The following is a 16,445-nucleotide window of genomic DNA, read 5'->3' on the forward strand; positions in this document are numbered from 1 at the left end:
AAAAAAAAAACTTAGTTAAGAAAACAAACTATGGCATTTTACAATTAGAATTAGCATTCTTTCTTATAGTAGAAGAGTGTATCTACTCTCCTAGGATTTCAAGAAGTGAAGTGATCTTTGAATAGCTGACAAAATTTTAGTCATTTAATGAAAGAACGAGAGGGGATTGGTTATAAATTCATCTTAACAATGGGATTGGATCTAATATTCAAGTTGATTAATTAATTAGTCAGCTAATAACTAGATCTATTCTCAAAACACCAAGATTGTGTAAGGGGAATCCCTTACCTCAGTAGGCCATTCATTTCACATTCTGTATTAGGGAGAGTAAAATAATGGTCATCATCAATCCTGAAAGACTTCTAAGAACTGATTTCAGCTCATGAAGTAGTCGAAAATTTGAGAATAAAAAATTGATACTCATTTGACCACAATAATGATTAATAACTACGTCATTAAGTTCATGTGATGAAAATCTGTAATCAGGATATTAGTGAGTTACTTGTTTTAAGTAATTTAGGCACACAATTGCTAACCAGTGTAGCACAGGTATCAGCAAGTATGTGGTATTCATACAAAGGAAATTTGTCATTTTCAGGCTTACAGATTTGGATTAAATTAAGACGTAGAAACAAATGTATTAATATTAATAACACTTCTTTAATTTATATGTAGAACAAATTAGAATATCTACTACTTTTGACCAACAGCATAGTAATCAAAACATAGCTTTGCCTAGAAGAAGAAAGCATAGGTCATCCCTAATTTCCAAGAATCTTCAATTAGTAATTTAAAAAATGATTATTGGGTATATTGCACAGACATGACAGGATCCTCCTTCACCTTAAAAGTTTAATCAAATGCTTCCTATATATCAGGAATCAATAGACACTGAAAAGTGGGGGGCTAATTTGTTGCTATCCAAATCTTCTTACATACAGTGGGAAGGATATAACTTTGCAATGCAAAAACCAATTATTGTGTCCAGCATTGTATTACATTTTTTGCAAGCGTTTATCATACTTAATTTTCTCAGTGTCGACTTTATGACTACTATTTTTCCCATTTTATGGAAAGAAAAACCTGAGGCAAAGTATGATTGTATCACTTGTTCACAGTCATATAGCTAGTAAGAGGAGACATTAAGTTTTGAACCCAATCTGGTTGATTTTGGAATCCATGCTCTTAATCACTAGGATAATTTGCTTGTGTGTGAGTATGCATATGTTGTAGGGGTTACAGATAAATAGAGGAGATATAGAATACAGTACTTTCATGCATGTTATTTTTATCTTATATACTATATTTTTTCCTCAAGCAACTTTTAATCTTATATTTTTTCTGGACAAAGAACTTGCAAATGCTATCTTTTTTTTCTAAGAAAGAGAGCACTGACAAAAAGGTAAAAGTTAACTTTAGATTATCAAGAATGTTTCACTGTTCATGAAGCCTAGCTACATGAGAAGAAGTTTAGTCTAATTCTTTCTGAGAAATATATTTAAATCTTACTGATTTCAGAGTAGCCTACATCCATTCGCCAGTTACAAAATAAGACGGGTGACCATGTCACCATCAGACAGAGTAATAGAAATTACTGTATGTTTTATTAAAAACCTATTTTTGTCTCTCTCTCTTTTTTATCCCAAACTCTAATTTAGTTGTTGTTCCCTTAGGTACAAAGTACACAGTTCATAATTCATTTGATATAAAATGTCAGTTTAGATTCTTGCCTGTCTTTGATAAATGAGAAAAAACATGTACATTTCAATTTCCTCAATGCCAGAACTACCAGGAACAACCCCCTGTTGTGCTTCTCAAAGACCTTGTGTTAAATTAAACATCAAGATTCTGAAACTGTGGGGAAGGATATTTCCAAGACAGAGAGTACAAGTACATGAGACAGAGGGAGACAGCTAATGCTTTTCCTACCAGTCGAGTGATATCCCCCAAAGAGCACCTTTGATCCTCAAATTAGTCCTCACTTATAATTTAATATACTACAACCAGTCTGCCGTTTCCTTACATTTAGCTTTAAAAAGCAGTTGTTAGAATCATCAAGGAAAATAAAAATTTAGATGCTTAGAGGTTGGTTTAATTTTCAACCTAAACAGTGATAGGTTGTATATATTTTGTGCTTTTTATGTATCATATTTTATATTCTTCAAACAAATTGTCAAGCACCTACTTCTGTACTCCCCTGATCTTCCGTGTGTATACATCCCTTGTCCCCTGTGAAAACCCATTGAGGGTGGTGATGGAATTATGAACTCCCTTTACAGATGAACAAATCGAGGCCTAGAGAGGAGGTAATGTCCTTGAGGTCACAATCAGTACATGGACACTCTGGGGATGGCAGATAGTGGTTAAGTTAAAATCCAGATAGTTGGAAAGACACTACAGCATCTGTGCTTAACAGATGCACAATTTAAGAGACGGGCTCACTTGAGCCTTTAAAGAGTCAACTGTGTGAGCAAGATTTGAGCCTTTTGTGTGGCCGTGGCCTCTACTACAGACTCTGATGAGGCAAGTGCTCCCCTCTGATGGCTCAGAGGACATAGACGGTCATTCCTATGACCGCTCCAAAGATCCTCTTACACACTCACACTGTTCACACTCCTGGGTGCTCCAATATTCCACTTGTGAATAAATGTCATCATCTGACTGTTGTGTTTTTAATCTGATGTTCATGGAAAATTTTTTTTTAATATAGGGAGAGAGGATTCATTCACCCTTCTTTTACAAATGTAGGCTTCCTTGCTCTCTTTCTTTCAATAAAGTTTTTTTTTTATTTTCGGATATTAACATTATTAGATAAATTAAGTCTCTCTTTATAAGAGTGCAAATTATGTACAATCAGAAGATCACATCTATTCATTTCCCTTGGGATACAGAGGGCATTAACACAGAGAATTCAATTTTAATATAGGCACAAAGAAAGGACAATTTAGTAATTAGCAATAATGACACCACTGTTACACACTAATGTTTTGGGTAGATGTATTTGAACAAGTTCTAATGAGATTTTCTGTTTCATACCTATACAAAAGCCTCTGCCAACAGAAAAACAGATCATAAAACTTAAATTTTTTATTACAAGCCAAAGAAAGACGTGTAAACAATAATGCACGTCATTGGAGTACTAAAAGTTCAGAAAGAGAAATATTTTCAGAAAAGTGAAATGAGTTCTCCTAAACAAATAAATAGAGGTTATTTCAATATTCTTTTCATCTAATTAGAGTTCATCTTAGAAATTCATAGGCAAATATGAAAGAAGTTGGTCAAAATACTTGCTGGGCAAGTAAGTACTTCTATCCTTGCTGGGAAAGGATCATCCAACTGGTTAACTTTTGCTATATATTCAGAGTGTAGACGACATAATATTGCTTTTGCTGAATGTTTCTTTATAAGCCTGTAAAAATATCTGTTTTAAATGAGTTCTTCCCCCTCTCATTAGAATGTCAACTTTAAATGCATGGGTCATGTTGTTCATTGAGGGAAATTCTCCAGTTCATCAGCAACAGGTTTTGAACACCTGGTACTTCACCCAAACAATACCCTTGGAACTCTATTTGACACAACAGTAGAGTCAAGCCACATCTGAGGACGCCTGTTGACTGGTGGAGCCTAGAAATCTGTGCTATCGCTGTAAGAGAGGATGTGAGCCATCAGTGGAGGGTGCTTCAAATGAAAGAGCACAGTGCCTCAAAACCAGGCTTCTGGCTCTAGGTTTGAATATGGTCTCTGCCGTTTACTAGTTGCATGACCTTAACAAACTAGTTGCAAGACAATCTCATGTATAAATAGGGATAATAATAGCACTTCTCTCAAAGAGCGTGTGAGAATTAAATGAGTTAGTATATGCTAAAGAGTGTCTGCACCTAGTAAGTGCCATCTAAGTGTGAGTAATCATTATAGCAGATTCACTATCTTTATCAAATAAATAATTACATGATCTTAATTGTTCTCTAGGCAACTGGAGACTTCATCAGCCTCCTCGGTGGAACTGTATTTGTGAACTCTTAGAAGGAAAAATCTCAACCATGAATGGTCTAATAGCCAGCAAATCCTGGAATTCAGGATGAAGATGTAACTGACTTGAGGAACACGTTTCAAAACCCCACAGTGGAGATACAGCCACAAGATGCTCATTAAAGAAAATTCCCCAGAGGGAAGAGACTCAGGTTTTAGTTACGTGGAGTTCCTTATAACAGATGTTCTGTGAAGGAATCGAAAAGCAGAGGAAATTTAGCTGACAGCATCTTCACAGTGGGGCCGGTAGTGTTTCTCAGCGCATAAAACTTCCTGCCTATTGCTTTCCCGTGCCACAGGTAGAACTCAACATCTGGAATCGGTTATCCATGGTAGCTCTTCCTGCCCCATTCAGGGAGACTGAGAAACAGGCCAGCTCCCTTATACTGGGAAGACCTCCGGCACTGAGAATGGAGCTTCTATATTTAAAGCCAAGTTATGCATAAGCACCCGTTCCACCCATTTTTCCCTTAGCAATTCTGTATCTCAACTGCCAGTTTGGCAGAATCATAGACAAGATCACATCATATTTTTTTTCTTTGAAGGTATTCTAAAGATGATCTAGTTCAGTGGTTTTGAAACTAGGGCATGCATCCAGGTAGGCTGTGCATCCAGATTAAACCGGGGGCGGGGGGTGTGGGCATCTAATAAAATAGAGATTGTGTGGCCCCATCCTCCAAATTTCTGATTCAGAAGATTGAGTACAGGGGCTCTAGAATTTGCATTTCTTTTTTTTTTTTTTAATATTTATGTATTTGAGAGGGGCGCCTGGGTGGCACAGCAGTTAAGCATCTGCCTTCAGCTCAGGGCGTGATCCCAGAGTTCTGGGATCTAGCCCCACATCAGGCTCCTCTGCTATGAGCCTGCTTCTTCCTCTCCCACTCCCCCTGCTTGTGTTCCCTCTCTCGCTGGCTGTCTCTATCTCTGTCAAATAAATAAATAAAATCTTTTAAAAAAAGTATTTATTTATTTGAGAGAGAGAGAGTGCACAGGCAGGGGGAGNTTGTGTTCCCTCTCTCGCTGGCTGTCTCTATCTCTGTCAAATAAATAAATAAAATCTTTTAAAAAAGTATTTATTTATTTGAGAGAGAGAGAGTGCACAGGCAGGGGGAAGAAGAGAGAGCAGGGAAGCAGAATCCCTGCTGAGCAGGGACATGGGGCTTGGTCTCAGGACCCTGAGATCATGACCTGAGCCAAAACCAAGAGTAGGTTGCTTAACTGACTGAGTCACCCACGTGACCCCAGAATCTGCCTTTCAAACAAGTTCCCAAGTAATGCTGATACTCCCCTCCCAGGATCACACTGTGGAGACCACTGGTCTCATTCAAGTCTGCCATTTTAGTGATGAGAAACCAGCATCAGAGTCAAGTGAAGTTACCTAAAGCAAACCTAATAGCTAATTGGTGCAAGAGTCATTGCTAGACCTCAGGGCTCAGAGATGTGAAAATAGAGAANCTAATTGGTGCAAGAGTCATTGCTAGAGCTCAGGGCTCAGAGATGTGAAAATAGGTGTCTCAGAAAATCGCTACATGAAGTGGCTTTGAAGAGGACCTTCAGAATGGGGTCAGCAATTCCATAGTTTTAGTCATTATTATTTCATTTCACCTCAGGTATGCTTCCTGAGGATTCCACACCTGACAGTTGAAACAGAAGCCAACACATATATTGAGTCACCAGTTTGGTGTCATTTTCAAGGAGTTAAGAGGCTTATCTAAATGCTCTCTACTCTTTGTCCTTTCCTTCAAGCATCTTGTGCTTTAAACGCTTTTGTTCTCAAGTGGCAGAAAACCCAACACATACAGGCTTAAATAATGAAAGGGGTTGGCTCTTATAATAAAAAATCTAGGGAATCAGGTGGTTTCAGGCAGAGCTGGATTCAAGGTGTCAAGAGATGTCTCCAGAATCCAGCCTACCTCCTTCTCTCAGATCTCCTCAGGTTTCTCCCATGTTGGCTATATTCTCAGAGTCCTTGAGGAGCAAAACGACCTGCAGGAGATCCAAATGAATTCCAGATTCAAACACAGAGCCCAGCATATATGGCTGTTGGCTACTGATTTCCTGGATCTCATTACCTCTAATTGAAATATCTATAATTCCTGAAAAAAAAATCACTGTGGTCAAGGGAATATGATGTTCCCACTGGCTAGACTTGGTGATAGAGGGAAGGGAAAGGAAGCGAAGGGAGGGGAAGGGAAGGGTAGGGAAGGGGGAAGGGACTGAGGGGAAAAAAGAAAAAGAAAGCAAGAGAGAGCAGATCCACTATAACTCCTTTATCTACAGCTATTCATCCACACATTTTGTTTAGCATGGATTTAGACTCTAGTAGATAAGCATGATACACACATATGAGATATTTAAATAAAAATGGAAGACAGTATAAGTTCTAAAATGATTGTTGAAGGGTAAAGAGAGGGATTGCTCTCATAAAGTATGCAATAGATACCCTCACATTTCTAGTTTCACTTGTCCCAGTTAATTAATAATCATGAATATCATAGTGGCTGCAGTGAATTTGTTTACTGTTGTCACAATCTATTCTTCATTAAGTTTTTACAAAATCCTAGAGCCTTTAGACTCTGGATGATCTATATCCCTTTGTAGAGATACAATAAGGATATTTGGGAAGTTCCTAATGAATGAAAAGTAAATATGGTCTTTAAGTACTTAAGGTATATTAAGAACTTGTCTCCTTTTGTAAAAGTGGCTATACAGACAAGTTAATGTTCATTGAATTTTATGCAAGTCAGGCATAAATTCTGCCTTGATAACAAAGGTAAAAGGAAAGAATAAGATATTAGTTTTAAAAAATAAAGCAAAAATTTCTTTAGGGCACTATAAGAATTCAAATAAAACTTCAAGTTGCTTTCAAACTGCAGAGCCAGTCAGACAGACATGATTTTTTTTAACCTTAAAGTTATAGATAACTTTATACCAAGATAAAAAACAGAAAGGGGAATTGTACTTATTCTTTTTTAAAAATATGATTTTTAAATATCAATGGTACTTAAAGAGATAATACTTCCCACCTCTCTCCCCTGGTGAAGTAGGAAAAATGTGATTTCTTTTTCCTTCTTTCTGGGTGTTTTTTTTTTTTTTTTTTGGTCTCTCTCTCTTGCCCCAGGGTGCTCTAAAGATAGCACTTAATTGTGTGTGGGCATGTGTATTTCCATACAAACCACAGGAGAGTATGCAAATATGGGAAGCTGGCAGCCCTTTGCTGGAGGCTTGTTGAGTCCATGGTAAGCACATTTCAAAGTTCGCTTCCATCTTCTCCATGGCTCAGAAGTTAGTCCCTTTCTAAAGTGTTTTTATGAGGAGGGAGCTCATTGTCAAGATGGTGACATGCAAAGTGAGGAAAATTTGATACAAATTATGATACAGAAATTTATGCTTCTCCTTGGATCATGTCATGTAATTTTACAAACACACATGCACGCACACATACACATACACACACACAGGAAGAGCAAAGTGAACTAACAATTCTAAAAAATGGTTAAGGTAAGATTTTTCATGAAAACATCTGACAGTATGTTTGAGAGTTATAAATACTTCGGTTCTGTTCTCATAATATTCTTGGAATTGAACACAGGCTAAACGAAATGGCCTGGTGTATGTTTTCAAAAGTACACTATTTATTTTATTAAGAATTTAAATCCTATTTATTCATTGAATCCGCCTACTTCATTACTTTCAACAGGTTGGTTTTTCCAGGAGGAAAACAGCACACTTGGAAGACACGCACAGAGGTACACTATGCACGACTACTCTAAAATGCGTGTGAGCTGAACGCAATATAAATCGTGACGCTTTTCATATACTGAAGGTGAAGACAAACCATCTGTTCACATGGTGGAATGTTGCTGTTTTAAAGAATGCTATGTCTCACAATCTTGTATCTTCATTGTGACTTTTACATTAGAAAAGGCAGTTAATCTCATCCTTCCCTGGACCCGCTTGAATAAGGTAATAGACCATCTTAGCTTACTGTTTATTTTGGTTTCTAAACTACAGCTTATTTTAAAGATTTCCTTTCCTTTGTATTCTTTTCATTTTTAAGACATCTCATGGCCAACTGCACACTGAAGTTTCTACTTAAACATCTTGCAAATAACGTGGATTCAAAGCAGATGAAAAACAGAAAACACATGCTGGTGGAATCTTTATTTGCACACTGCAAGGAAACTTTTACAATTTTTAGTACTATTAATTTCAGAAAAACACAAAAAAGTAGCATCTTGGCATTGTACTAAATAGAGATTTTAGAAAGCCTAGACGTAGTCTGTAGTTCTCAGTGCTAAATGAAGGCTGTGTAAGATAAGGCAAGTGTGAGATAAAATGGAGTTTGCCTTTGCAATTCTTATTAGTTTTTGTGGGGTTTTTGTTCTTGTTGTTGTTGTTTGGACTCTCCCTGCTCTTTGAGCTTCTAATTGCTTCTAATTCTCTTNGACTCTCCCTGCTCTTTGAGCTTCTAATTGCTTCTAATTCTCTTAGAGATTTTGTCATAAAATGATACCATTCTCCTTATGGCTGGTCCATAGCATTACTCACACCACTGCATTTAAATGGATTTCTATTGAGAGGGGAAAAAAAGGAGAGAAAATTCTGTACTTTCCTCTAAAAACNTAGAGATTTTGTCATAAAATGATACCATTCTCCTTATGGCTGGTCCATAGCATTACTCACACCACTGCATTTTAAATGGATTTCTATTGAGAGGGGAAAAAAAGGAGAGAAAATTCTGTACTTTCCTCTAAAAATTGAAGGAGAAAAATAAATTCACTGAGCAAGTCATGCAAAAATTTCAGACTCAGTTATTAATCAATTGAAGGAATATAATCAATGATTTCTTTCTTTTTTCTTTCAAAGTTAGATCTATTGTTACGTGAAACTTCAGGGAAGAATTTGATAGCACTGTCCCCTCCCTGCGGGAGGTAGACAGCGCCTAGGGTAGATCATCATTCAGCTCCCCTTTTATGCTTTTCCTTTTCCCCTCTGGTATACAGTAGGTACTCTCTTTACCTACCTACTCTTAACTAATTCACTGGATTAATTTTTTAAATTTCTGTTTACTCTAACATACCAAGATGGATACTCAACTACTCTGGTTCAAGGGCAAAATTTTGCAGCTTCAGTATACTTTCTAGGAGACTTCATTTTATTTTCTAAAATGGAAAATTTGTACAATCACAAGAAATAATAAAGAATAGTTGTATTAAATTGCTGGTTTTTTTGGGGCGGTTGTCACATAGTAATAGATAAGTGTAAAAGCATTCCGGTGTTTAAATGTCTAAACAAAAATTAATTCTGTACTTCAACCTATGAAAAATCAGTGGCTAACATATATTATTCTTTTAGCAATATTACTGGGCAAACATTATGTTACTTTTCGAAAAGCAAAGATTTCATTTAGTTATTCAAAAGTGCATTGTCTGAACGACTACTAAGCTTTTCTAGTCAATGAAAAATGAAATACGCTTTCAATTTCAGGATTCAGCTTTTTAAAAAAAATATATAAGAAAAATTAGGAAATGGTGAAAAACATTTAGCAAAAATTTCAAACTCCTCTCTTTTGGCTAGCATTAACAAAGTTATGAAGCATTTACTTATGAATAAAATATACATATAATGGAAATAAAAAATAATCATAAAAATTGTATCTAATAAGTGGCTTGGTATGAATACAGAAGAGATTCTATTAAGAAAAAATGTGCTGCTTTTCTGCCCACTGAAATCCCAAGATAACCAATGAGAGCTTGATGTAAAAATCATTTGCACATTATGATCCAGAGGTCATGGAGGGAGATATTTAAGCTATTTTAAAAGGAAAATTACTTTTCATCCTTCTTGCTTTACTTCATCATCCAATACGCATCACAACCAGCCCTTAGCAGGGCTACTGGCCTGTTGATATTTATGTCAGTGCTCTGAGAGGTAAATGTAGGAAGAGATTGGGATACAGGAGGACAAAATGTAGGAGGTCTCCCCAGAATGTGTAAAGACTCTAATTTTCACTTGCCCCCCCCCTTTAGGACATTTTCCAGATTTCAGAGGTAAAGGCTTCTGCACACCCAATTCCAATGGTGATTGGACACCAGCCGGATGTCTTATTAGTCAACTCAGTTCTGACTGTATCTACCTGGAGATAGTGTTGGAATCCCACAGGTTAAGGATTCAGTCCCACAAGACTGCTCCCTCTCCCCACACACATACAAGTTGTCGCCTGTGCTTCTGACAAAACAGCTATAAATCCGAGGTTCTCATGACCCCCTCCTTAGGTTTGATTAATTTGCTAGAACAGTGCACAGAACTCAGGAAACCCATTTACTCACTAGATTACTGGTTTATATTACAAAGGATATAACCCAGGAACCGCCAGAAGGAGGAAATGCATAGGGCAAAATATATGGGAAGGGGCTCAGAGCTTCCATGCTTGATTCAAACTGGCCATTCTCCCCAAATACCCATATGTTCACCAACCTGGAAGCTCTCTGAACTGTGTCCTTATGGGTTTTTATTGAGGCTTCATTACCCAGACATGTCGATTAAGTAGCTGACCATTGGAAATTGATCCAATCTCCAGCCACTCTCCCCTCCCTGGAGGACAGGAGGCAGGACTAAAAGTTCCAACCCTCTAATCACCTGCTTGATACCACTGGAAAACAACCCCTACCCTTAGGAAAGGTACAAAAGTCACCTTAGTAACATAGCAAAAGACACCTTTATAGCTCTTATCACCTAGGAAATTCCTAGGGATTTAGGAACTCTCTGCCAGAAATGGGGACTAAGACCACACATGTATTTCTTCAGAATCACAACATCACAAGAGGCTCAAAAAGAGTCTTAGCAGTGAAATAGAACAAAGAAGGTAGCAAGCACCAAATATTTATCAAGATAGCCACTGTGCTAAGCACATTACACACATTGTGTTGTTTAATCCTCTATCAAGTGGGATTGTCACTGAGCCAGTTTTATGGATGAACAAACTGAGGCTCAGATATACCTGTGGGTTGCTCATAGTCACACAGCCAGTGAGTGAAGGAGGTGGATTCAAATCTAGGTTTGTAGGATTCCAAAGTGTACGCTTTTACAATGTGCATAACTATTAATTCCAGATGGATTGCACTTGTTTTATTTCACTGTTGCTTTAGGTGGTGGAAGGTGGGGCAGGAGAGACAAACTCAAACAAATTCTAAAACAAACCACTCACAACCATTTTGCCTTTCTCAGTTTTTGATTTTCTAATAACCCACCTTTGGAAAAGAACCATGTTTCTCAAGCTTGGTATTTTTATGAAGTCTGTGGGTTATAATAATTCTCATCAATTTGAAGGCATAAATGACAAGTTATTTACCATCCTAGAAAACCAGATTAAGTTCACAAACTCAGGTGGCTCTGAGTTCCTTTCACTGTTACAATAAAGCAGTTCAGAGGAAGATAAATAGAATAAGATTATTCCTTTTGGAAAAATATAAAAGTTTCATAAAAAATCTGTTTCTAGTTCGTCAGTATGGAATTTGTCACTAATCATTTTAAACTATGCCCTTTTATGCTGCTTCTGTCTCTTTTAGCTTTCTGAGTAGGTCTTTGATGTAACAAAGACAGTTTCAGACAAGATTTCAGTTCATCTGGAAAAAAAGATTTAAGTCTGGAGGCAAAATGCAGTGTATTTAAAATTTATATACTCTATAATGCCTTTGTTCTGAACTTGAAGATCCTGAAAAACTTCTAAGCTTCTTTGCCTTCCTCTTCTAAGCTCATTTGTTCTTCCCTTGCTTATTATCATGCAACTGTGACTTTAACTGGGGGGCGGGGGGGGGGTCCATCCTTTAACTACATGCAGAGTCATGGCTGACCCTTTCTGATCAATTGCCAATCCATACAGGTTTGACTGATAAAAGAGCCAATTAGATTTAAGCAAATTAAGGGACATCACCAATGTCAACCACTTATTAAACTGAATGCTGAATTCCATGCATACAAAACACTAATGCACTGAGCCCCATTAAGAGTTGAAATCCTAACCCCATTAGTAACTCCAGACCTTGAAGGGGTAAAGGTCACAGGAAAGTTTCATATTTATGGATTAACATTTGGATTCCGTTTTTATTTTTTTAATTTTTTTCACTAGAACTCTTGAACCTTCACTATAATGCTATTCAAGAGCTCAGATTAAATATATTCTTCATTTCTATGAGTATCCTGTTGTTAAATATGAGCATTATGTTATTACAAACAACCAAATAATATAGTAGTTATAAAAATACAAAAACCTGAGCACGGAAGTGGGTAGAGATATGCTACAGAAATGAAGGAAAAATAACCCCCCAGACTCCTCCAGTTAACCAAATAATATTTCAAATGAATTTTTTAAATAAAAAGTGTGATTGGAGTTTGCCACTGTACATTTTTGTGCTGAGCTCTTGGTTCCATGATATCACTTGCCTTAATTTCTATTTTCAAAATAACCTGTGTTTATCAGATTGTTTAATCACATTCTTTTTTTGCTTGTTTAGTTGAAGTTGAGCGCCTTATTTTTTAAATAAAATTAATTTTCTTAGACAACACAAAAGCAATGAAACAGGGAGATCTGATGAAATTAACTAGGGTTTGAGATTAGATCTTGTTAGACTGGTTTTTTAAATTTTTTTTCCAGTTTTACTGGGGTATAAACTGCATATTCATCATTATTTTTTCTCATCAGAAAAATAGAGAAAACTGGTATCAAATAAGACATTTCATAACCATCAAATAAGAGATGCTGTACCAGGGTAAAATTTTTTGTATGCTGTGACTTCCCTCACTTCTATTTCCAAATTCCTGTGTAAACTGTCCATTATTCTATGCTTACCTAGTAACCACCACAGAGCCTTAATAGAAGAGCAATGGGTTAGTGTGATTTGAGAATATTTAACCTCTGATCTCCTGTCCTCCTTATAGTCTTGGGCTCCCAGTTACATCGGCATGACCACGGTACTCCTACATTGGACAACAGGGTGCAGAGGACTCACATTCTCCATAGCTGGTTATAACAGAAGGTTGCTCAGATAGAAGGAGGAGCTTACAAATTAAAACTGTTAATTAAGCTATCTGGACTGATTGATTCATTCACTCGCCAGTTATTCATTATGCACCTACGATGCACCAGTGTGGTCCAGGCACTGAAGATCAAAACCCAACTATGAAACAGTCCCTGCTGTGTAGGATCTTATAACCAGTGATTGTGACAGTCCCATCAGACAGGCCATTTCACCATAATGTGATTGTACTCTAGGACACCTATGTGCCCTACCTCAGCCTCAGTTGGTAAAAGACAACTTTCTGAAGGACCTATTTCTAAGTTGAAACCTTAAAAATGAGTCAGACTTGGCCAGATGTAAGGGGTCAAGGCAGTTTTCCAGATCACATTCGATAGCAAACATTTGATCAAGAAAAAAATTAGCATTTCTCTTTTGCCCAAACCTTCTATTATTATATTTTGAAACTACACTGAAAAGAAAACATAGCTAAGGGTATTATCATTACAAATCTTACATAATCCAGCACTGAAAGATAGTAGGAATTCCACATCACCAAGAAAGAGACCTAATACTGAAATCAAGGAAACAGCAAAAATGGTAACAATCCAAATATAATGGAAAAGTAAATAGCATATAGAACCTTCTCTGCCCATAAGTTGGTTCACTTCTGTACATCGGTTCATTTATTATTCATTTCGGTATGAAGCACAGTTCACTAGACAAAGGCATGGAAGATTTCTTTAATAACTCTCAGTACTAATTTAATTCTACTTAAACACACATATTCTAGTGAATGCCACATGCTTTTCAGCATGATTTTATGTGTAAATCAGGATAATATGTTTTCAGATCATTAAGTAAAAGGAAGCATGAACTAAAACCTATTTAATCAATGAGGTGTCACCTTTAAACTGCCACAAGGTCATAAAAAAGATAATTTCAAAGCTATAAGTTTCCTAATTGTAATCAACAACAATCTAATGATGAAAAAAAAAAGTATGTCTTAATGGCTGCAATAAACTTGAGCAAATCACTGTCTGTCTTTGAAGACATTTGCTTCCTCTTTTGGTGAAGCGCTGTCTTCCAAATTCTGGATTTCTGAGTTTAGAAAGTGAATAATTATATCATGCCCAGAGAGTATGAGGCTGAAGAACAGCATGATAATGGCATGAATAAGCATCCACAGAGTAGAGGTAAAAGTAAACTCAGCAGCTGACTTCAGTTCGACGGTACTGTTAGAAAGGAAATTTTAGTTTCTTCCTGTTTGTGTAATATTAACTGTTCTACTAACCACTGACAGATACAGGCACAGACTATATGCTGAGTTAGCATTAGAAGCTTGTTATTGTATATATACACACACACGGAGATATTGACCCTAAATTATTAGGCATTCCTAAGCGCATGAACAATGAATTAAGTTGCCCTATTTTATGAATGTGATGTAACTTGCTGTAAATTACAAACCATCTAAATCAGTATGAATGCCATAAAAGAAATATATAACTCATTAAATTCCTACATATCCTGTTAAGAAGGTATTGCTACGTAATTTAAAAATCTCCATTAAAGCACTAATTACTGTTTAATTTCTAAATGTGAATAAAAGATATTATATACTAAGGTATAGAGTCATCAAATGTTGTATCCTTTCCAGCATGTTGAGTGAGAATAAAAAATGAAGACATGAATACCTAATGTTTCTTTTCCTGATTTTGTTTTGTTTTAGTTTTTTGGTCTCAATTTTTAAACAAGCCCCTATCTAAATTCAATCCCTTTTTATTATTGGTTTATAAAATATGACACTGTGTTGTTCAGCTCCAACTGTCTCTTTCAAGCATTCTTAAACAATGTGGCTTCTGCCATTTAGAGTTTCAGGTGTTTTGGTAAACATCTATTCATTAAGTCTTATAATGTCATGAAAGGTAGATAACAGTGAGTGGTTTTAATGATACAGCAGGTATTAAATCTTTCCTTGGAAGAAGCATTCTATATAAACCACAGATTAACTCTTCGTCGTCCTCTCCTGATGAGGCTTTTGCTGCCAATTGTGATGAGAGAGGTATTTATTGAGACCTGCTGTTTAATGATATACAACATTCTTCCTTCGTCCAGAGCACACTGATTTTTGAAGCTGAGCTGCAAGACAGCCATAGGGTATTCGGGAATCTATTGCCTTTACTATTTTAAGAAAACAGACGTTCCTGAACACTCCACTGAGACTCACGATCTTATTATTTTGAGGAATGCTTCTTTGTTCAAGGGCTATCCATACCTGTTTTAAGAGGGAGTTTACTTCTTGGCAATTAGTCCCACAAATAGTTAAAACAAGGGTGGAGTTGACTGCAGATCAAAATAATAATTCTAAATAAATTAAATCAGTTGTTTATACAAATAGTGAAAATAAATATAATCTGGATTGTTTCACATTTCACATATCAAAGTGACAGTATTGCACTCTAATCATTAGGGCATGGAAGTTAAAGTTTTTCAAGTCTTTGTGAGTAGCTTTCCGTTTCTATTTGTTGCACACTGCCCTTTTTTGGCAAATGGAAAGGTATAGATATATAAGGGTCTTCAAAAAACCAGGAATGTGAACCAAAGCTCAAACTGAAAATATAAGTTTTGGATCTAAATGAAGTCTCAAACAAAATTTCCCAGTCTTTTTAACATGCAAAGCAAGAGATACGTGTGTATGATAGATACCTCTGGATACACACAGAGCAAGATGAAAGCAGTCTCAACAGAACAATAAAAAAATCAACAAAAGGGTCTCAACAAAACAACCACAACCCAAACAACCAGAAATATGATTGAGCCTCTAAGTTCTAAAAAAAAAAAAAAAAAATTAATTTTCACAATAAACAAGTGCTCAGTGGAGACTTAAGTAGTAGGGCATTTATATAAAGCTATGTAGCCAATGTTGTTCATAGACTTACCCCCTGGTGGCATTGCAAATGTTACAGGATCACTCATCAAGCTGCCTTGGCTATTTGAAACATTCACTTGTACAGTATAGTTAGTAAAAGGAACCAACCCCTCGATGAGTACCCAAAGGTTGGTCTCTTCACCACGGTGCATGACTTGTGTGCCATTCAGAAGAGTGTAGTTATTATCTGCTGATAAAAAAGAAAATTATGAGAATTAGTGTATATTTAAGAGTTCATTCATTCATCTCAGTGATCAAAATAACTGAACTGTTATTCTTTTTTTTTTTTTTTAAAGATTTTATTTATTTATTCGACGGACATAGAGATAGCCAGTGAGAGAGGGAACACAAGCAGGGGGAGTGGGAGAGGAAGAAGCAGGCTCACAGCTGAAGAGCCTGATGTGGGGCTCGATCCCATAACGCCGGGATCACGCCCTGAGCCGAAGGCAGACGCCTAACCGCTGTGC

At 36.6% G+C, this 16,445-nt stretch overlaps 1 protein-coding gene across 1 annotated transcript in view; it reads right to left on the reverse strand.

The window, feature by feature from the left end:
• The window catches only part of USH2A (usherin), a 729,748-nt gene that overhangs the window by 295,973 nt on the left and 417,330 nt on the right, over window positions 1-16,445 (reverse strand). The window contains exon 28 of the mRNA XM_034667668.1: window positions 15,989-16,168. Within this exon, the coding sequence (XP_034523559.1) occupies window positions 15,989-16,168 (180 nt within the window). The remainder of the gene's footprint in view (window positions 1-15,988; window positions 16,169-16,445) is intronic.

This window comes from Ailuropoda melanoleuca, chromosome 8, assembly GCF_002007445.2.
Source record: "Ailuropoda melanoleuca isolate Jingjing chromosome 8, ASM200744v2, whole genome shotgun sequence".
Classification (NCBI taxonomy): domain Eukaryota; kingdom Metazoa; phylum Chordata; class Mammalia; order Carnivora; family Ursidae; genus Ailuropoda; species Ailuropoda melanoleuca.